This window comes from Hypanus sabinus, chromosome 4, assembly GCF_030144855.1.
Source record: "Hypanus sabinus isolate sHypSab1 chromosome 4, sHypSab1.hap1, whole genome shotgun sequence".
In the NCBI taxonomy this organism is placed as follows: Eukaryota; Metazoa; Chordata; class Chondrichthyes; order Myliobatiformes; family Dasyatidae; genus Hypanus; species Hypanus sabinus.
Window position 1 is genome coordinate 139,564,097 of NC_082709.1, and position 23,719 is coordinate 139,587,815.

General features: G+C 40.7%; 1 protein-coding gene across 1 annotated transcript in view; it reads right to left on the reverse strand.

The window, feature by feature from the left end:
* The window catches only part of LOC132392362 (T-cell immunoreceptor with Ig and ITIM domains-like), a 53,139-nt gene that overhangs the window by 20,974 nt on the left and 8,446 nt on the right, over positions 1-23,719 (reverse strand). Inside the window, exon 2 of the mRNA XM_059966183.1 lies at positions 188-514. Within this exon, the coding sequence (XP_059822166.1) occupies positions 188-272 (85 nt within the window). The 5' untranslated portion in view covers positions 273-514. The remainder of the gene's footprint in view (positions 1-187; positions 515-23,719) is intronic.

The following is a 23,719-nucleotide window of genomic DNA, read 5'->3' on the forward strand; positions in this document are numbered from 1 at the left end:
GAAAGGTACAAAGTAAAATCATTTGCAAGACTAACCAACTTGCCTAGTTCTAAAAATTTATTGTGACTAAAATAATCACCCAAACAAAACCTAGTCATAAGACTTCCAGTTCATTAATTTATCTTAATAAGCTAAAGTAATGCATTAGTTTCTATCATACAGCTACATTTTAAAAGTTTATCTTTACCTTTTACATTCAAGTATATTTGATCCTCTAGTTTTCCATCTGGAAAGGTATGGAATACGCAGTAATACCAGCCTTTGTCTGACATAAGAACGTCTTTGATGGTGACAGTGGAATGTTGTCCATTAACTTCCAATTTTATTCGTTTATTATTGAGAGTTGTATTCTTTGAAGGCACATGGTAAACACCAAATTTAGTTCTGTTTGTGAACTTCAGCCATTCAACCAATTCCAGCCGGAGTTCTTTTCTGGAAAAGGAACATCGTAGTACTGCAGAACTACCTTTCACAGCAGTTACAGACCTGTTTTCAAGTTGCTTTGCTTGAACACCTAGGAAAAGAGTAGGGTCCGGAAAGGGGGAAGGAAGAGAATTAAGATATTATAAATATGTTTCAATATAAATACAGATAATTAAAATGCATTATGTACTAATATAACATAAATAAAGACTTAGGTTTTATGAAACAAAATGCAAAAAACTCTGTAAGCATTTCCTCTGTGTAATTGTCAAGAATTCTGCGCTCCTCACAAATATGTGCTAGTGCAGAAAGCTGATATTTGGAAAGATGCATGTTGGGATTTATTAACTGTGCAGGATCTCAGTCTTGTTGCATTTTTCAAGGAACATAGCATGAAATCCGTATCTCAACCTGTGCAAAGTTATTGCTGGTCATGAACCATAACATGATTAATCCTTACTGGAGAAAAATAGCAACAAGAAACTTAGTATGTGTTATGTTGTTTAAACTTTTATTTGTGTAAGAATTGTTTCACACTTTTCTCCTCAGCAACACTGACACGGGAGAATTGCTGGAGGACTGACTGCAGAGTCATCTTCCTGTGCAGTGCCTTTCCTCTCCCTCTTCTCTCAGAATATCTTTGGATCCTTAGTTCCTGTCCTCAGACAACTGGCACCACCATTGCCTCCTGAAGGACACTGTGCATTTCAGATCTTTGAATTTCACTTCCAGAAGGAAAGAAACACATTCTCCTCGTTGCAGTCATCTCACTCTTAATGCCAGGCGGTGGTATTGCAATGATCCTAAATTCCTGTCCCCAGAACTTTAAAGTTTTTTTTTCAATTGGTCTTGAAGGAGCAGGGATTACTTTGGATTACCGTCAGCACTGTTGCAGTAACAGCATTGTAAAAGCTGTTTAATTTGTGAACTGAGGTTTCTCCCAAAATTATCGTATAGTCTTATGTTCCACAGTACAGGAAGAATTTCTGGGTGTGAGCCAAAGATATTGGAAAACTACCTGTGGAATCTTAATGGAATAAGTGCCAATGAACTCTGAGTGTGGGACTTGTGGTGCCTTTGAGTGATCTGCAACAGTTGGAGAGCAGCTGGTGCAAGTGCCACTTTTGGTGGTTTGTTTTTACCTGCCTATTGCTGGCTGAAACTCACACCATGGGGGTGGAGGGCACTTGTGAAAGGAGTCCAACCTAAACATGTTGTCACTTTCTTTTTCATTCACTGCATTATTTCCTGGCTTTGACATAACTAATGGGTCTCATATTTATCCTTTCGAGATGCACCTCACAGGGTACACCTTTTTCACTGAAGTGCAAAACACCTTTTAGCATTAAGAATGAGTATTTGCAATAGGGTGAATGGAAGTCGTGTTCAATCCTTCTAGAAATCAAACACATAGGAACACTGGATGCCTGTCCAATGGTGTTTCCACTGCTCTGAATTGACCTGTCAAGCTGCTACTGGAAGAGTCATTGATGAGTCACGAAGCTTGCTACTAACTTCACCGTTATAGAATCTTGGGTTTGTAATTCAAGTGTCCTTTATGAACATAAAAATGTGAAATTGAGCTTTCCACTAAAAATCTTTGGACACAAATTCTTGCCTGTGTCACGTGCAGAAGTGTAGTGGGAGCCAGGACGTTGAAGACAGCAAGAGTGGCTGTTAGAGACCTCTGCACTCAGTAATCAATTTGCCGATTCTTGAGTCAGGGAACTCAAAATAAAAAAAAAAGCAACACTTCAAACTGACTGTAACTTTGAAATAGTGACTGTTCTGTCCCCATCGTTGTGGAAGGAGAGAGACCTGCCTCTCCTTTGTTTGTGAGAGACAGGGCCTGTGGGATGTTGAAAGGTTGGAGTGACCAGTTAGTTTTTGATGTACTTTATGTAGACCATGATCTCTCTTGGAGGGCGGGGCTTTGCTTTTGCTTGCATGGTGGGTGTTGGGAATGCTGATGTTTTATGGGGCGAGGGTTGATGCTGCTACTGTTGCTTGTGCATGAGGCAGGGAGGGCAGGGGGCTTTGGGGCTCTTACATTTTATCGTCATTCAGACTTCAGTTTTTTTTCTTCTTCTGTTTTGAGGATGTTTGCAGAGAGTAAGAATTTTAGGTTGTATATTGTATATATTCTCCGATATTAGATGGAACTATTAAACTATTGAGCTCTGCCTGGAAATCTAGAACTTGTGTAAAAGTGAGTGTGAGGATGTGCACGTGAACTTTAGTATAGCTGATCACTATCATCATTCTCATGCAGTCCTGTGAACTCCTGTGGCTTTTCATCATTTGCAGAAGTGAATCTAAGACACTAAGATTAGAAGAAAATTCCTGAACTCCGTTCATTTCAGAGGAGAGCAATGGCTACGAGGGGATCAGGCAAGTTACAGGAAAGCTTCAATTTTTAATTTAATTGACTGAATTTATGTCCATTTAATTGTTTTTAAACCTGCAAGTATTTTAATCTATGAAATGTTTAATATTACCGTGAACATTTTAGTTTTGCATTTAATTTTTAATAGTTGTCAAATATATTTGACTGTTTGTGAATCTCATACATGTCACAACCATTCTTATCTTTGACAGCTTCTGACAAGCAGCTTAACCTGAGGGAGTGAATTAACTGGTTGTCAAATGATTTCAGCGAGATTGTCAATTGGCAAGACACAGTGCAGCATCTTGCTGATTAAATTGAAGCTACCTTCCTCGTGAAAGTTTGAGGGAGACCCCATTTTAGGTACGAGCAGATTTAAGGGGCAGGTAACCAGTCATTACAGCAAATACCTCAGTCAAAAAATTGAGGCCAATGGTTCCCAGAAATGCGTTCCACGCACAGTGTTTAAGATTCATAGATGTTAAATAAACTTATTTTTTTCTTACAGTTGATGTTTTGTGTGATTATTTAGTTCCACAGAGTGTTGTCATTTCATCCAATGGTTGTCGTAATGACAGATAGAATACTAATGGGCACTCAGAGCCAGCAGAGCTTTATTGTTGCTCTGTGCCAGCTGTGTGATACCAATATGTTTTGTCTTTGATACTGATGCCACGAAAAGCTCACAGGCTGTTGATAGGTGTGAGTTGCTATGGTTACAGCTAGCACTTGCAGCTGATGAATGCCAGTGTGTCCCTATTTAAATATATTTTTACAGCCATCAGCTTATGATAGAGTTGCTCTATCTGGTTGTTATTCATGTTCATACAATATTTGTGAATTTTTCTACTTGTGGCATGGATATCATTTTATATTTTGCTTCCATTGCATGCATATGTTTTCAAAATAGTAATTTCAAATACAATGAAGCTAGATTAATTATTAAAATATTAATTCAGTACAATAACTCCTAACTGAAAACTGACTAAATTTCTAAATATAAGTGCCAACATTATATTTCTCATAATCTTCTGATCTCTGAAATCTATTAAATATAGACAGTTGTTAATGGTAGATAAATGCAGTTACTCACATAAAATGCTGGTGGAACACAGCACGCCAGGCAGCATCTATAGGGAGAAGCGCTGTTGACGTTTCGGGCCGAGACCCTTCATCAGGACCGAAACATCGACAGCACTTCTCCCTATAGATGCTGCCTGACCGGCTGTGTTCCACCAGCATTTCGTGTGTGTTGTTTGAATTTCCAGCATCTGCTGATTTCCTCGTGTTTGCTCTTTAAATGCAGTTACTGTTTTCTTTATCTCTGACAGTACTTTCATGGACAAGAAAGGTCTGTTTGGCCAAAACAGATGTTAGATCTATGCTGCAAAAAAAATTTTTTTGACTTGAAACATTAATTTTGGTTCTCTTTTAACAGATGCTGCCTGACCTACTGTGTGATTTGAGTATTTTCAGTATTTGTGCTAGATCTATGTTTCTCAGAGCTCTTCACTATTAGGTTAAAGGTTAATTCACTGCTTTAAGTTAGCAGAGTTAAAGATGATCTTATGTGGTTCTTCAGTTATGTTGACAGTAAAAGGATGATGAGCAAGGATATTGCCTAGATTGGGGAGCATGCCTTGTGAGAATAGGTTGAGTGAACTCAGCCTATTCTCCATGGAGCGATGGAGGATGAGAGGTGACCTGATAGAAGTGTACAATAATATGAGAGGCATTGATTGTGTGGATAGTCAGAGGCTTTTCCCCAGGGCTGAAATGGTTAGCACGAGAGGGCATAGTTTTAAGGTGCTTGGAAGTAGGTACAGAGGAGATATCAGGGGTAAGTTTTTTACGCAGAGAGTGGTGAGTGCGTGGAATGGGCTGCTGGCGGCAGTGGTGGAGGTGGAAACGATAGGGTCTTTTAAGAGATTCCTGGATGGCTACTTGGAGTTTAGAAAAATAGAGGGCTATTGGTAAAGCCTAGGTAGTGCTAAGGTAGGGACATGTTCGGCACAGCTTTGTATGCTGAAGGGCCTGTATTGTGCTGTAGGTTTTTTTATGTTTCTATGAGCGAGCGGCTAGGTCCTCTTAAAAACCTTCATGGCCACCTATATGTGGAACTACAGGTGGTTGCTGAGATTTTTAATGTCTATTTCTCCTCGATATTTACTAAGGAAAATATTGTGGATGTCAAAGTATCTTGGAAGTTCATAAGTATTGAGTCTTGGATCATATGCAGCCTTGAAGCACATTAAGGAGGGCAAATCCCCAGCCATGTATACCATGATCAAGTGTACCCCCTTAACTAATTATGGGAGGCCAGGGAAGAAGTTATAAGATCATAAGATATACCAGCAAAACTAGGCCATTTAGCCCATTGAGTCTGCTGCACCATTTCATCATGGCTGAATCACTTTCCCTCTCAGTTCCAATCTCCTTCCTTGCTCTCATATCTCATCATATCCTGACCAATCAAGAATCTGTCCACCTCTGCCTTAAATATACGTAAAGGTGTGGCCTCCACAGCAGCCTGTGGCAACACATTCCACAGGTTCTTCCTCATCTCCATTCTAAAAGGATGCCCATCTATTCTGAGGCTGTGTCCTCTGGTCTTAGATACTCCCATCATAGGAAGCATCCTCTCCACATCCACTCATTCAAGGTGTTTCACCTTTTGATAGGCTTCAATGAGGTCATCCCTCATTCTTTTGAATTCCAGTGAATATAGTCCCAGAGCCATAACATGGTCTTCATATGCCAAGTCATTCAATCCTGGAATAATTTCTCATGAATCTAAATCATGGAGGCCTTTGCTTTGCTGTTAACCATTTGTGAAGTTCCAGAAGATGGGATGATGGCTAATGTTATTTCACTCTTCAAGAAGTGTAGCATGGACAGGCCAAGGAACAACAGGCTACTGAATCTGACTTCAGTTGTAGGGAAGTTACTGGAGGAAATTCTGAGGGACAAGATTTGCCATCACTTGGATAGTCAAGACTTCTCAGGAATAATAAATATGGTTTTGTTATGTCTGACAAATCTTTTGGAGTTTTTTTGAAGAGGTAATTGTTATGTTTTGAAACTCTAAAATATTAAACTAATTCAAAGGAATACAAGAGAGCCTAGAGACGTGAGTCTTAGTTTGTTCCTTCCTTTAAGCAAGGCATGAGCACTTATCACGTGGTAGGGTCATGTCGTATGCAATTCACTTTTTTTAAAAAAACCCGTAATTAATTATTTAAACAAATAAAAAATGCTTATCTACAACAGATTTATAATATTACTCAAATATTAAATACACAGCAGTAACTAAGAGGATCGATGAAAGTAGGACAGTGGTCGTTGTCTATACCAAATTCAGTACGGCCTTTGATAAGAGCCCACATGGAAGACTGCTCTGAAAGATTAGGTCACATTAAATTCTGGGGGAGCTAGCAAGTTGGATTCAGAATGGGCTCAATGATAAGCAGAAGGAGACGATTGAAGGCTGAACTATTCTAGTAATTGTGTCTTTTGATGTCAATTTGGTCACTCAAGAAGAATTGAAAGAAACCCAGGTTTTATTTTGAGACATCTCCAAATGGAGGCCTGTGGCTAGTTGAGTGTTCCAGGGGTCAGTGATGTGTAAGTGTCCCAGGGGTCTGTCATTCATTATTTATCTAGAATCTGGATATGAATGTAAATAGCATTATTAGCAAGTTTGCTGATGATATTAAATCAGGGGATCTTGTTGATAGTGAAGCTGGTTACAATGAATTGCAAGAGATCTTGATCAGTTAGCAAGATAGGCTTAGAAATGCTGAATAGACTTCATCTTAGGTAAGTGTAAGGTGACGCATTTTGGGCAGTCAAACCAGTGAATGAGAGGGCGTTGACTTGTACTGTGGAATGAAGGATCTTGGCGCTCACTGGAAGTGGCCACACGAATAGACCAGGTGGTGGAGCGTGCTGGCTTTCATCAGTCAGAGCAGCTAGTTTAAGAGCAGGGACAATATATTCCAGTTAAGAAAGTTGCTGGTAAGGCTGCACTTGGAGTATTAAGTACAGAATTGGTTACCCTGTTATAGGAAAAACACAATAAGGCTGGAGAGTGTGCAAAGGAGATTTACGAGGATGTTATCTAGATTATGGAGCATAATTTATAAGGAGAGGTGGGCCATCTTGCATTGTTATTCCTAGTGTAGGAGAATGAAAGGGAATGAGAAGTTTTTAAATGTTATGATGGGTATTGATAATATGGATGGTCATAGTACTTTTACCTCAAAGTTGGGTAGTTCATTACTAGGGGTAACAGATACAAGATAAGGGGGGAAAGATTTAAAAGAGATCTGACAGGTAACTTCTTACCACAGAGGGTAGAAAGCCCCTGGAATGAGCTGCCAGAGGAAGGGTTCGAGGCAAGTACAATTGGAACATTGATGAGGCATTTGGATAGGAACATGGAGGGGGGGGGGCTTTTATTGTGATGGGCCATATGCAGGCAACTAAGTCTGACAGGAAGAATGCTGTGGTCAGCATGGGATTGTTGGAATGAAAGATCTGTTTCTGTGCTGTATTACAACTATGACTGTGACTCATGGGATCTATCCTGAGCCCAGCACATTGATGGGAATGCATGCACACAGCTATATTTCATTCAGAGTTTGAGGAGATTTAGTAAGTCACCAATGACTCTACCAAATTTCTACAGATGTATGGTGGAGAGCATTCTGACTGGTTGCATCTTTGCCCAGCAAGTTGGCTCTAATTCACAGGTCTGATAGAGGATATGCAGGGGCATGGACTCAGCTATGCCAATCAAGGCCAAATCCTTCCCCACCATGGAGGACATCTTCAAAAGACAGTGCTTCAAGGAGGTGGCATCCGTCCCAACCCTTCATCTAATTACTTCTGTTGGAGAGGAGGTATAGTACTCTGAAGATCCACAGTCAATGTGTAAGGAACAGGTTAATTCTACCCAGCCATCAGATTTCTAAATAGTTTATGAACCAGGAACACTTCCTTCCTAATCCTCTTTTGCACCAATTATTTAATTTCTTTCTTTCTGTATTTGTTGGTTACAATCTAAAGTAGTTTTTATTGATTCTACTTCCAATTCTAGTTTCTCTCCATTATTAGTTTCCTACTGCGCATTCTTAGTCTAAGATTGTCCCTGGCGATTTGTCATCAATCCATAATAATTATATTGTCTAACTACCCAGGTGGCATGAGGTCTTTCTGTGCAACAATACCTATGTTTTTATGTTTCTGTCCATCTGAAACATCTGAGAAGACAAATATTTCACTAGGTTTTGAAATATACAGACAATGCAGCAGTTCTAAATTTAAATATGGCTTTACCTGGATAGAAACATATACAGACATACAGTGAATAGTTTGGTGAAGCACAACAATGCATGCAAAACACAGTCGTGGATGTAGCAAATGGCTACGTCATTTGCTACATAGGGTTCTTTTAAATGGTGCCTTTTAGGAACCAATCAACATCCACCATAATGGAGTGAAGTAAATCTGATTTTCTTTGTTTTGACTTCATTGTTGAGACAATTTAAGCCTTGTTATGCTTTGATGCCTCATTCCCCGTGCTTTATTTATTTGTTGGCGTAAGTGTATTATGTGCCATGAAGAATTGCAAATGAGCATTTCAGGAGGATATTGCAGACAGCACACAGTACCACACACAAAAATAGAACTGTGGTCATCTCAACAAGCATAAAATTAAATAGCAATGTATATGTGACACAGATGCATGCCTGTTATGACTTTATGTATGCACATATATGTATTCAGAGGTGCATAATGAATAATTTGTTCTATCTTTGATTAACTGTGACAATTATTCAGATTTTAATTACTAATAAATACAAATGACAAGCCAAAATTTGCATAATCCAGGAAATTACTGGGTTTTAAATATTTGGGGAGAAGATAAAATGGTCTGTGTTTTACAGTCACAGGTGTGCTGCTCACTGCTTGAATCCAATGGGAAGGGCTCAGGGACCCAGAGTCAAGCAGCAAGACCCTGGGCAGCAGCAGCATCTGGAGGAATTCTATAGTTCTATAGTTACAATTCTATAGTTACACACCTTTAGTCTTACTTCTTCTTTCACAATTACCAAAGCTGACAGCAAACAATGGCATGTTGGAAGAACTCAGCATCTGGAGGTAAAAGGATGTCGAAGTTTCAGGACGGCACCCTAAACTGAGACTATCTGTATGCCTTCACAGATACTGCTTGACTCATTGAGTTCATCCAGTCTTTTGTTTTTTTTTAAATCCAGGTTTCGACATACATAGTCACTTCTGTCTCCATCAAAGCTGTCAGGATCTTCAAACGTTTCTGGCATTTCAAAACATTCATAAAATGCTAATGTAACCAGGTGACCGTTGAATATCATTTTTTATTGTTAAGCACTCTCACTGCTATGGGCAGAAGTTCCCACTTGCCTCAAAAATGCAACAATTATACCAGTGCTTAAGAAGAACAATGTGAGCTGCCTTAATGACTATTGCCCGGTAGCACTCACATCTACAGTGATGAAATACTTTGAGAGGTCGGTCAAGACTGGACTAAACGGCTGCCTCAGCAACGACCTGGATCCATTGCAATTTGCCTATCACCACAACAGGTCAATGGCAGAGACAATCTCAATGGCTCTTCACACAACCTTAGATCATCTGGACAATACAAACACCTATTTCAGGATGCTGTTCATTGACTATAGCTCAGCATTTAACACCATCATTCCCAGAATCCTGACTGAGAAGTTACAGAACCTGGGTCACTGTACCTCTCTCTGCAATTGGATGCCTGTCTTACTAACCGGAGGACCACAATCTATGCAGATTGGTGATAATATCTCCTCCTTGTTGATGATCAACACTGGTGCACCTCAGGGGGGGGTGTGCTTAGCTCACTGTCCTACTCTGTCTATACCCATAACTGTGTGGCTAGGCATAGCTCAAATACCGTCTATAAATTTGCTGATGGTTCAACCATTGCTGGTAGATTCTCAGATAGAGATGAGAGGGAGTACAGGCACAAGATATGCCAACTATTGGAGTGGTGTCGCAGCAACAACCTTGTACTCAATGCCAGTAAGACTAAAAAGCTGATTGTGGACTTCCTGAAGGGTAAGAAGGATCAGAAGTGGAGAGGGTGAGCAGTTTCAAGTTCCTGGGTGTCAAGATCTCTGAGGACCTTACCTGCTCCCAACATATTGATGTAGTTATAAAGAAGGCAAGACAGTGACTATACTTCATTAGGAGTTTAAAGATATTTGGCATGTCAACAAATAAACTCAAAAACTTCTGTAGATGTACTGTGGAGAGCATTCTGACAGGCTGCATCACTGTCTGGTATGGTGGGGAGGCATTTAGTTGGCTCCATCTTAGGTACTAGCCTACAAAGTACCCAGGACATCTTCAGGGAGCGGTGTCTCAGAAAGGCAGCGTCCATTATTAAGGACCTCCAGCACCCAGGGCATGCCCTTTTCTCACTGTTACCATCAGGTAGGAGGTACAGAAGCTGGAAGGCACACACTCAGAGACTCAGGACCAGCTTCTTCCTCTCTGTCATCTGATTCCTAAATGGACATTGAACCAAAGAACATTACCTCACTCTTTTAATATAAATTATTTTCTGATTTTTGCACAATTTTTAATCTATTCAATATACGTATACTGTAATTTATTTATTTATTATTATTTTTTTCTTCTTCTATATTATGTATTGCATTGAACTGTTGCTGCTAAGTTAACAAATTTCACAACATGTCAGTGATAATAAACTGATTCTGATGTATTCACTTGGTAATGCCAAAATAGCTGCCTGTGCATTTAAGAGAAAGTGGTGAAGTCATTTTGCATGGGTGGAGTAGAACGAAGAGTTGCCATGTTCGAGAGAGAACGACGTTGGAATGCTTTTCCCAGGTATGGTGAGGAGAGGTGAATAATATCTGATAATATCCATGTAAATTCATTTATACTTGTTTGTAAATCTAGTATATCGGTAATTTGAAATGTTTTACATGTGGATGCTTTAGATCTTCGTGAATAAATTGATCAGCGCTGGAATAGCCTGCTTGTGCGAAGTTCCTCATTTGCCTAGTAAGTTAGACTTCTTAGTAATTTAAGCTCCAAGGCAAAATATATCATACAAGTTTATTTTTGTCTTTCTTTATTGTCTTATGACCGAATGTGAATGTAACAGAGTAATGAGAATATGTTGATCTCTGTTCACATAGCGTGAGTGAGGAGAACTCGTTTCAAGGTCTGGCCTTTATGTGTTTGGAAGTTAAGCACGTGTGTGCCAAAGTGAGTCTTAGTTAAGATGAGATATATTTATTCATATTTTTGATGTTGTGTATAAAGTACCGGGTGGTGGAATTCTAATGTTGTTTGTATTGTTTCTTAGAATTGCCACAACTGTATTGGTTTTGTAAATTATGCTTTATTTACTTTCATACTGCATACGTACAAGGGTGTGGACTGCAATTAAGCAGAGATTGTAAGAGCGTGAACTATGTTTTTTTGTAATTTATGTTGTCATTTTTATTTTGATATCCCTTTTCCATGTTAAAACATCTAAAACTGATAAAGGAATTTGAGATCTGAAAATGTATTTGTTGTCCTGCGTGTGTAATTTTCCCCAAGCTACAAAATTTAGTACCAGGAGTGGGGTAATTCCAAGCCAGTTTAGAGGGTTTCTGATTTTTGTATGCAGTATAATATATAATACATTATATGGTAGCAGTGAAGATCAAGACAGCCACTCCTGTGGGATGGAAGGAGAGCTTGTTAATGCGCGGAGACTGTGGTAGAGCCCTGAGACTGGATTGGGACATGGGGACTGTCTCCAGGACGTAGAACTGTGATAGTGATCCAGAGGAACTGCAGCCTGAAGTCATCCTGTTTTCTGCAAGAGACGTCAGCAACCCCTTTTCCAGGCTTGTTGTAGAGACTTTAAAGACTTGAGTTTTCAAAATGTTACATCCAGAGATGACCTAACTGAACCCGATTTGAACGAACAAATTAGAGAGTTGTGTAGAAGGTATGGGGAAGCCGCGGCTACAGGGGAAGAGAAAGATGGGAGGTCTGTTGATCAAGTTAAACGGGTGCTTCGTGTAGAAATCAGTATGATTTTGTTATGTTACTGCTCAGGGGTGAAGCTCTAGAAGAGCATGTATACACAGTGATGGTGAGGAAGACCAGGCTGATGACTTGTTCACAATGATGACAATGGTAGTACACCCCAGCTGCTGTATAGCTTCTATAGTTGCAAACAGCATGAGAGAGTTCTCGAGAACAAAAACAAGAGAGTTTTCACATGCCCTACTCTTCACTTGCTACTGAAGTATTCCCCTGATGCTGTGGCCAATAAGAGGGTGGCACTCAGAGATCAATTTATAGAGGGCCTCAGAGATCCTTTCCTTAGAAGGAAGCTCCACAGACGTATGCAGTGCTCGATAATAACAATGCAAGAGGAGGCTCGTCTGTGGTTTTTAGAAGAGTCTTCAGGAAATGCAAAGACTGTAAGGTCAAAGTGTAGCAGTAGTCAGGCACAGTGCTCATCTCTCAAAGCTCAGTAATCTAAGCCTGTCACTGTAGACGATGTCCTTAAGGTAGTCGCAGAGCAGGGCAAAGCCATTAGTGAGTTCACTGAAGCAGTGAAAGATCTTGCCATACAGAGAGGTGTTGCACATGCCACTAGCAGTTGACCTAAGTTACAACCTAAGTTCACAAAGGATGGGGAGCTAATATGTTTCAAAGGTCAGGTAGGAGAGCATGTGGCCAAGAATTGCCCACAGAAGCGAAATGCAAGGGATGTAGAGCCCGAATCCTCTCGCCCTCAGGTTGTTATGAGTCAGGCAACTTGGGGGAACTTCAGATAATGTACAGCCATTCTTTGACCAGTTGCTGCAACATGCCATAGGAACATGTCTTGCCTTTGATCTTAAGATATCAGGTGTCACTGTCCATTGTTTGTTAGACACAGGTAGTCAAGTGAACACCATGACTGAGCAGTCCCTTCGAGAACACTTGAATGGAGAGGATGAGGATATGTTGTCCACTGCTGGCTCACTTAGCTTAACAGCTGCTAACGGGCTTGCTATTCCTTATCTTGAGTATCTAGTGGTAGAGATGAAAGCAATGGGCATGAAGATACCAAATTGCAGCTTTCTTGTCATCAGAGATCCTGTTAACACTGAACAACCCATCCCATGCATTGTAGGCATGAACATTATTAGCCAATGTAGTCAACTTGTTTACGCTGAATTTGACACGACCCTGGAAGGAAAGTTGGATTCTGATTGGATGTGAAAAGAAAGTCCTGGTCCGAGTATCGGGAAAAGATACTGAGCACATACCTGCTGAATCTGTAGTCACCATTGTGGCTAGGAAGGCCACTGGAGATGTTGGGCCTGACCATAAGATGTTACTTGATCCACTTGTCGTTATTCCCATGTTTGTTGACTCTTGTAGTCATACAGTACCACTACAGGTTTTAAACCTCTCTCAAGAGGATGTATGGCTCTCACCTAGGACCTGGCTGGGTATGCTATCAAAGGCAGAATGCATAGATAGTGATCAGCAAGGTACTGTAAGATTTCAGCTGATCTCAGCTGGCATTGAACAAGTGAGAGTTAGTGTTAAAAGGAGAAGGTTAGTAACCCCAAGTTAAAGTCAATTCTAGGCAAACTTGATATTGGTGGTACTGAAGAACAACAAGCTCAGCTAAGAGCTTTACTGGCTAACGACCTAGATATCTTCGCAGCTGAAAATGAAGAACTTGGGTTCACTGACAAGGTCAAGCATGAAATTCATTTAATTGATGATGAGCCCATTTCACAGACATACCGTTGTGTTCCGCCAAATCAGTACAGTGATGTTCAAGATTCCTTCTCAAAGTTGCTGAAGAAGGATGTGATTCAGGAGAGCAATAGTGTGCATGCCTCACCTGTGGAGTTGGTCCAGAAGGCTGATGACAGCATCAGACTGTGGGTAGATTATCTGAGACTGAATCTTAAAACTAAAAAGGAAGTGTTCCCGATACCATTATTGATGAGAGTTTTGATGTTCTGCAGGGAGCGCAGTTTTCTCAACGATAGACCTTGCGAGGGGTTATCACGAAATGGGGATAGAGGGGCGTGATAGGCATAAGACAGCTTTTTTGACCCTGTTTGGTCTATATGAGTATCTTCACATGCCGTTTGGGGTCTGCAATGAGCCGGTGACTTTTCAAAGACTCACTTAGGCAGCCATGAATGATTTAGTTTTCCAAGTTATGCTGGTACATCTGGATGATATTCTGGTGTATTCACAGACTTTCCAGTAACACTTGGAGAGGCTTGACATTGTGTTGAAACGCCTCAAGGAGGTTGGTCTGAGGGGAAATTAGAAAAATGTCATTTTCTGCAATCAGAGGTTAAGTTCTCAGGACACCAGATATCAGCCAAAGGGATAGGCACAGATCCTGAGAAGGTCTCAGCTGTTTAGCAATGGCCAGTACCATCTACAACCAAAGACTTAAGATAATTTCTAAGCTTTTGTAATTATTATAGACGGTTCATTCAGGGATTTTCAAAGTTTGCAGGTCTGCTGCATGATATAGTCAATTTATGTCCCAGTGCAGTGAGTCCTAGTAAAACAGTTAAAACAGTCTTGGACAGAAAAATGTCAAATTCTTTGAATTTCTCAAAGAAAAACTGAGCAGTTCACCTATCCTCAGCTTCGTTACAGCCTTTCATAGTGGAGACCGATGCAAGCTGTCGTGGACTAGGGGCTGTTTTATCCCAGCAACAGGGAGAGGCAAAAAAGGTTACTGCATATGCAAGCTGATGATTGAGAAATGCTGAAAAGAATGATAAAAATTATAGCAGCATGAATTTACAGCTGCTTGTACTTAAGCAGGCTATAGTAGATAAGTTTTGTACTTACTTATTGGTTTCCAAATTCACCATAATAACTGATAATAATCCATTATCCTATTTGAAAACTGCCAAATTGGGAGCAATTGAGCCAAGATGGATCTCACAGCTGTCAACGTTTGACCCTGGTGTTCAATATCATCCAGGTCGGAGCAATACCATGGCTGATGCCCTCTCTAGGTAGCCATTTGCAGGGCAGCCTGAGCCTGTCTCAGAGGATGCTGAGTTTGACAGGTCTGTGGCAATCTGTAGTCTGATCAATTGCAGCAATACTGTTGACATAGTACTGGTTACAGCTGGTCGCAAAAGCTGTAAGGTTAAGCAAATGCAAGCTCTTGAAGCTGGTACTAGTGATGTAAGTGATCTGATGCAAGGAAACACTGCAACCTTCCTGGGTTATTCTACTGGGGAGTTCCACACTTTTCAGCAGCAAGACCCTGTGTTAAGTGCCTGCAGAAAAGTAGGGGACAGAAAATGAAAGCTGAATGTAAGGAACGTAGAGCTCTGCCGAAACCGGTTTTGTCTCTGTTAAAGCATTAGGCCAGTATCAGGAAGCAAAAAGAGTTACTGTATCGTGTAGATGAGGATGAGAAGCACGGAGAGTGTTATCAGCTTCTGGTACTTACTAGCTTGAGGAGTAAAGTGTTAGGGTATGTACATGACTCTGTGGGCCATCGAGGCATAGAATGTACACTGCAGTTGTTGAGAAGCAGATGTTTTTGTGTCAGCATGCACAAGGATGTGGCACAGTGGATCAAGAATTGTCTACATTGTGTTTTAACTAAAATGCTACACTCTAAGATCTGTCCCCCCCCCCCCCACCCCCTTGAAATCCTTTCTTGCTTCTAGTCTGCTCTAAGTTGTTGCTGTAGATTTCACTGTGCTTGAGCCGGCAGCTGATGGGCGTGAGAATGTCTTGGTAGTCATAGACATTTTTACAAAATTCACCCAAGCATTCCCAACTCAGGATCAAAAGGTGAATACCACAGCAAAGGTGCTCTTGAGGGAATGTTTTATGAAGTACGGTGTTCCTGAGAGATTGCCAATGCTCAGTGTGAGCGTTTCAACAGGATGACTTGTGTGCATTGCCTCCAGAAAGGACAGAACATCTACCCAAGTTAGTGTAAGTGTATGATGTGATGCCTCACATAACCTCCAGATATTCCCCTTAATACTTACTGTTCAGTGTTAATCCCCACTTATCAGTGGATGCGTTGCTGGGGTGAGAACAGTTTGCAGATGGAAAATATGAATAGTTAGACATACAATAGAAACGACTGAGTGATACTCAAAAGAATACTCTGAACAGAAGGCTGCAGAACACATTGCCTTACGAGAGGATACAATTCATTGTCCTAAGATTGACGTAAATGCATTGGTTTACCTCAGGAACAGGCCAGTAGGTTGTAATAGGATCCAGGATGCTTTGAAATCAGCTGTCTACAGGGTGGTAGAGGCACTAGCCAACACATACGTGGTGGAACCTTTGGAGGAGGGTGTATCAAGAGGGTGAACAGCGTAGACATCAGGCCCTGTGAGAATGTTCCCACCCCAGTTCCTCTAAGGAGACTGCAAACTCCTGTAATTCAGGCCAGCCTTCCCCTGGGACATGAGTCAGATTGTGAAGATTCAGAGAATGGAGTGCTATTGGGAGAAGATGTGTCAGACATAACATACAGAATCTCGACCCCAGCCTAGACAACAAACCTTCTGGGACTGAAACTATAGGGCCAATGACAGCTGGTACAGGGTCTAATGTTGGTAGTCTTCCTGTTGCAGCCCCCCGCAGGAGTAAAAGAGTAAATACTGGACAACACTCAAACCCACATCACAATCTAAGGTGAGTCCTAGATGTGGCCTCCATAAGTCCTGCAGCAGTGTCACTAGGACTGGCCAGTCTAAGTTCAGTTCTATTCAGAGAAGCTGTTAGAGATTAAAAGTACCTTTGCAGTGAGCGAGTAATCAAGGACACTGACCTGTACTCAGGGGAGAATGTAACCAGGTGATCATTAAATATCATTTTTTATTGTTAAAGTGCACTTATGCATTCACCCTGGTAATGCTAAAATACTGCCCTTGTATTTAAGAGAAAATGGTGATGTCATTTTGCATGGGTGGAGTAGAACGAAGAGTTGCCATGTTCCAGAGAGAATGCTTTTCCCAGGTATGGTGAGGAGAGGTGAATAAAATCTGGTAATATCCATGTAAATTCATTTATACTTGTTTGTAAATCTGGAGTTTCAGTAATTTGTCATGTTTTAGATTTTTGCAAATAAATTGACCAGCGCTGGAACAGTGTGGCTGTGCAGTTCATAATTGGCCTAGTAGGTTAGTCTTCTTAGTAATTTAAACTCCAAGGCAATATATTATACAAGTTTAATTTTGTCTTTCTTTATTCTCTCATGACCAAATGTGAATGTAACAGAGTAATGTGAATATGTTGATCTCTGTTTACGTAGCGTGAGTGAGGAGAACTCATTTCAGGGTCTAGCCTATATGTGTTTGGAAGTGTGTGTGCCAAAGTGAATTAAGCTGAGATGTATTTATTCATATTTTTGATATTGTATATATGGTACAGGGTTGGTGGGATTCTAATGTTGTTTGTATTGTTTCTTAGAATTACTACAACTGTATTGGTTTTGTATATTATGTTTTATTTACTTTCATACTGCATACGTACAAGGGTGTGGACTGAAATTAAGCAGAGATTGTAACAGCAGGAACTGTGTTTTATTTTAATTTATGTTGTCGTTTTTATTTTGATACCCTCTTCCTTCATTATCTAAAACATATAAAGGAATTTGAGACCTGAGAAAGTATCTGTTGTCCCGCGTGTGTAATTTTCCCCAGGCTACAAAACTAAACATGACATAACGTATTCTAAGTATTAAACATTAAAAATCAATTTAAGACACCATAAGAGAACTGAAACAGTAGAAGAAAACATGAATAGAACTAGAGGTCATGAGTTAAGGATGAAAGGTGAAATGTTTAAGGGGAACGTGAGGGCGAACTTCTTTAGTCGGAGGGTGGTGAGGGTGTGGAATGCGCTGCCAGTAGAAGTGGTAGATTGGAGTTCAACTTCAACATTTAAGAGGAATTTTTCTAGATGCATGGATGGGAGGGTTTTGGAGTTGCAGGCTGATGGGACTAGAGAGATTAATAGTTCAGCTTGGACTAGATGGGCTGAAGGACATGCTCTATGCTTAAGGGTTCTAAGATCCTATGACTCTAAAAAGCCAAACATAATCACAAAACTAGCATCTTACTTTCCCTTCCCATGGTCCTACAGTCCTCATTGAAATCAAGACATTTTCCATCACAAGTCCTATGGGATCTCAACCAGATGGAGCTCTTCCACTGGATTTCATGGAGAGCCCAGAATCTCAGTGTATTGAAAACCATGGCACCAACAATTAGTGCTTAAGTATGGGGCCCAAGTGTGAATCTGCAAGTGTGTTCACATGTAAACAGTGAGGGATGAGTTCACCATTAAACATTAAATCCATGACAATAAGTAGCAATAAGAAGCCCTGACTTTGGGATCTTAGAGCTGGCAGAAAGGGAAAACAGGCTCTGTTAGGTACTACCATGTTTTTGAGATCCTAAGAGTAAATTATGATAGGATCCTATAATCAAAACTAGAAAGCTCTACTCAGCTATAGATTGACTTCAGCATCAGGGCGCTCACTCACATCTTCATGTGGCCTAATGCTTCTAAGTTGGTTACCTTGGATACCCATGCATTTCTAAATCTTTTATGGATACACATGTATTTCAACCAACCAAAAGAGGTGGAGGTGGGAGAGAGGAAACCATTGTTTTGCAAATTGTTAAACACAAAATTGAGTAGTAATCCTTGCCTAGAAATACATGAAAGAAGATTTTATTTTTTCCTGATTTGTTTTGGTAGTTGGAATAGTTGTTGTCATCTTCAGAAAAGATTGTTTAAAAATCTGTAATTACAAAAATATTTTGACTGTGCCAAAAAGTTTAGTAAAGTAAGAGCTTTTGAAATTTAGAATTCTATGACACATGCTATGCCAATATTGATCTACAGAATATAACTCTAATTAGTTGGCATAATTAGTACTTTGGATGCAGGTGGGTTGTATTATTGGTTTGACTGTTCCAGTTTTCCCTATTTACTCTGCAGCATATTCAGATTACATTTCTAGGAAATTGTGAAATAAATTTACAGTATGAAAATTGAGATAGGAAACAGGATAGTTTTTGCCATAAATCAGACAATTCAGGTTATTCTGGGCAGAACACAAAACCACAACTACAGAAAAGCATAGATATAATCCAGCAAAATGAAGATGCTTGACTAATTGCCAATATATTTGATAGCACTAAATCAAAGATGGTACCTACAGCAAGCTTGAATTTGCAGCAATTTACATTGTTGCCAGAAAAGGAAAAAGTCACACTTTCCTTGCCACAAATAAATCTGAACATTTGCAGCCAATTTTCTTTTTATCATCTCAGTTGAAATGAATGGCAGGCTATGAAAGGTTAGGAACAGGTAAGACTGCTTTAATCTTTGTGCAGAGCATAGTCAGACTCTGTTTGCTCCATGGTACTGCCTTCCAGCACGATCAAAAGTCTATCCTTTTGTTAAATGCTTCAATTACACATAGCATCAGTAAAATTGCTTTGCAGTTTTTTTAAAATGCAATTAACTGTGTGAAAATAATTACTACTTAAATTGTATTCAGGCTAAAGATTCTCTAACTTACAGTTCCATCAAGCTATTTTCTTGATCTTCCATTTACTTTAAGTAGACGTTAGGGAGACCATATAAAATTATATTTAAGAGGCAATGAAATAATATAGACATTTCCAGCATCATAAAACAAGTTCATGGAGAGGAACAATCCACATTACACCATGTCCAATTGACTCTTCTGTGACAAGTAATATCAGCAATGGTGCAAAAGGGCTGCTGATTCACACACAGTCTGTTGTGTCCCACTGCCAAGGAGCAATTCCATATTCACAGACACAAAGAGAAGTGACAGAGAATGAAAGCACAGATTCATCCTCAATTCAGAAGGGAATATTATTGAACTGAATTGAAACATAATCCCAAATGGCATACAAAAGAGATATCTGCATAATAGCTCATACCACTGAGATTTCCCGTATCCCAGTTTTATTCTTTCAATTTACAAGTAATGTAATCTTTCTGTTGTGTAAGGACAGGACATGATTTCATGAAATGCTAATCCAGTAGGCCTACTTAGAATTTTATATCAAGCCAAATGCCTATAATATAATTGAACAGATAAGAGTAAACAGCCATCAATACATGACATTAAAACCATACATAAAAGTACATGACTTATAGAAGTCTTTTTCCATATAGTATTTATTCTAACCATTAGATTGAGTTTTTACTCAAATAGGTTTAATTTGTCCATATAATATTGGCACATACTCTCAGTACTGGCATTCTTTTCATTTTGCTTTTACATTTTTATCTCATTCTGTTATGCGGATGGGCGAACACTGAGAGAGATGAGGGAGAAAAAATGTCAGTGCAGGGTCCCCCCGTTGCAATTCCCCTCAGCCACAGGTATACCCCCAGTGGATACTGCTGAGGGGGATGACCTATTTGGGTAAGGCAGCAGCAGCCAGACCAATAGCACTGTGGTCGGCTCTGAGCCTCCGAAGGGTAGGGAGAAGTCAGGCGGAGCGATAGTCATAGCGGACTCGACAGTTAGGGAGATAGATCGGAGATATTGCGGCAGCAAAAGAGCCAACAGGATAGTGTGTTGCCTCCTGGGTGCTACATTCCAGGATGTCTCTGAGTGGTTACAGAATATTCTTGAAGGGTAGGGTGAGCAGCCAGAGGTCGTGGTACATGTTAGTATCAATGACATAGGCAGGAGAGGGGCAGAGATCCTGCACAGTAAGTTTAGGGAGTTAGGAAGGAGGTTGAAGAGCAGGACCTCCAGGGTGCTAATCTCCAGATTATTCTTGGTGCCATGAGCTGGGGAAGGTTAGAACAGGAAGATAGCGCAGATGAATGAGTGGCTGAGGAGATGGTCCGCGGGGAAGGGGTTCAAGTTCTTTGATCTTTGGAACCTTTTCTGGGGAAGGAGTGACCTGTACAAGTGGGATGGGTTGCACCTGAACTGGAGGGGAACCAATATCCTGGGAGGGAAGTTTGCTAATCTTATTGGGTAGGGTTTAAACTAGATTTGAACAGGAGTGGGAACCGCAGTGAAGAGGTAGAGGATGGGGCAGTTGGCGCACAAGTAGTGACAGCTTGTAGGGAGTTTGTGAGGAAGGATAAGCAGATGGTAGAGAAAAGATGCACTTGGCCAGATGGGTTGATAACTGTTTATTTTAATGCAAGGAGTATCATAAACGAGGTGGATGAACTTAGAGAGTGTGACGTTGTGGCCTTTGATGTCTCAGGGGCAAGAATGGCTGCTGAATGTGCCACGCTTAGGTGTTACAAAGGGGGCATGGAGGGAGGCAAAAGAGCTGGGGGAGTGGCATTGCTAATCTGGGATAGTATCACAGCTGCAGAAAAGGAGGAAGTCATGAAGGGATTGTCCACTGAGTCAGTGTGCATGGAAGTCAGAAACAGGAAGGGGGCAATAGCTCTACTGGGTGTGTTTTATAGAACTACCCTCCCCTAATAGTAACAGAGACATTGAGGAGCAGATAGAGAGGTAGATTGTAGAATGGTGCAATAATAATAGGTTGTTGTGGTAGGTGATTTTAACTTTCCTAATACTGACTGGCATCTCCTTAGAGCGAGGGATTTAGATGGGTGGAGATTGACAGGTGTGTACAGGAAGGTTTCCTGACACAATATGTAGATAAGCCTACAAGTTGATCTGGTATTGGGAAATGAACGTGGTCAGGTGTAGGGTAGGGTAGGGGGAAATCTGGTGTTATTAGGTAGGAACTTGGGAACATAAACAGGAAGCAGATGTTCTCATGGAAATGCATGGCAGAAATGTGGCAAATGTTCAGGGAACATTTGCATGGCAGTCTGCATAGGCATTTTCCATTGAGGTATGGAAAGGTTGGTAGGGTAAAAGAGCCACGGTGTGCAAAGGATGTAGAAAATCTAGTTAAGATGAAAAGAAAAGCTTACAAAAGGTTCAAGAAACTAGGTAATGTTAGAGCTCAGGAATGAAATTAGGAGAGCAGGAAAAGGCCATGAGAAGGCCTTGACAAGTAGGATTAAGGAAAACCCCAAGGCATGCTACAAATATGTGAAGAGCAAGATGCTGAGCCGTGTGAGAACAGGACTAACCAGGAGCAATAGTGGAAACCTGTGCATGGAGCTGGAGGAGGTAGTGAAGGTACTAATGAATACTTTGCTTCAGTATTCACCAGTGAAAAACACCTTGGCATTTGTGGGGATGTCTTACAGTGGACTGAAATGCTTGAGTGTATAGACATTAAAGAAAGAGGATGTCTTGAGTTGTTGAAAGGTATTAAATCTTTGGGACCGGATGGGATATACCACAGGCTACGTTGGGAAGCAAGAGAGGGGATTGCTGAGCCTCTGGCAATGACTTTTGCATCATCAATAGGGATGGGAGAAGTGCCAGAGGACTGAAAGGTAACAAATGTTGTTCCCTTATTCAAGAAAGGGAGTAGAGATAACCCAGGAAATAATAGACTAGTGAGTCTTACTTCAGTGATGGGCAAGTTGTTGGAGGCAGGATTTATGAGCATTTGGAGAGACATAACCTGATCAGGGATAGTCAGATTGGCTTTGGCAAGGGCAGGTTGTGCCTTATGAGCCTAACTGAATTCTTTAAGGAGGTAACAAAACACATTGATTAAGGTAGAGCAGTGGATGTAGTGTATATGGACTTCAGTAAGGAATTTGATAAGTTTCCCCATGCAAGGCTCATTCAGAAAGTAGTGAGGCATGGGATCCAAAGAGACATTGCTGTGTGGTTCCAGAATTGGCTTGCCCATAGAAGGCAAAGGATGGTTGTAGATGGTTTGTATTCTGCATGGAGGACGGTGACCAGTGGTGTTCTGCAGGGATCTGTTCTGGGACCCCTCCTCTTTGTGATTTTTATGAATGATTGGATGAGGAAGTAGAAGGGTGGCTTATTAAAATTGCTGGTGAACTGGGCTGAGAAGTAGCAGATGGAGTTGAACCCAGATAATAGTGAAGTGGTTCATTTTGATAGGTCAAATTTTAAGGCAGAATGTAATATTAATGGTAAGATTCTTGGCAGTATGGAGAATCAGAGAGATCTTGGGGTCCGTGTCCATAGGACACTCAAAGCTGCTGCACAAGTTGACAGTGTTGTTAAGAAGGTATATGGTGTGCTGGCCTTCATCAGCCAAGTTCAAGAACTGTGAGGTCATGTCACAGCTATATAATACCTCGGTCAGACCCCACATGGACACTGTATTCAGTTCTGGTCACCTCACTACAGGAAGGATGTGGTAACTATAGAAAGAGTACAGAGGTTATCTCTACAGAGGTTATCTGGGTTATCTCTACTCCCTTTCTTGAATAAGGGAACAACATTTGTTACCTTTCAGTCCTCTGGCACTTCTCCCATCCCTATTGATGATGCAAAAGTCATTGCCAGAGGCTCAGCAATCCCCTCTCTTGCTTCCCAACGTAGCCTGTGGTATATCCCATCCAGTCCCAAAGATTTAATACCTTTCAACAACTCAAGACATCCTCTTTCTTTAATGTCTATACACTCAAGCATTTCAGTCCACTGTAAGTCATCCCCACAAATGCCAAGGATGTTGCCTGGATTGAAGAGCGTGCCTTATGAGAATAGGTTGAGTGAACTTGGCCTTTTCTCCTTGGGGTGACAAACAAAAGATGACAGGTGACCTGATAGAGGTGTATAAGATGATGAGAGGCATTGATTGTGTGGATAGCCAGAGGTTTTTACCCAGGGCTGAAATGTCTAACACAAGGGGGCATATTTTAAAGGTGCTTGGAAGCACGTAAAGGGGGATATCC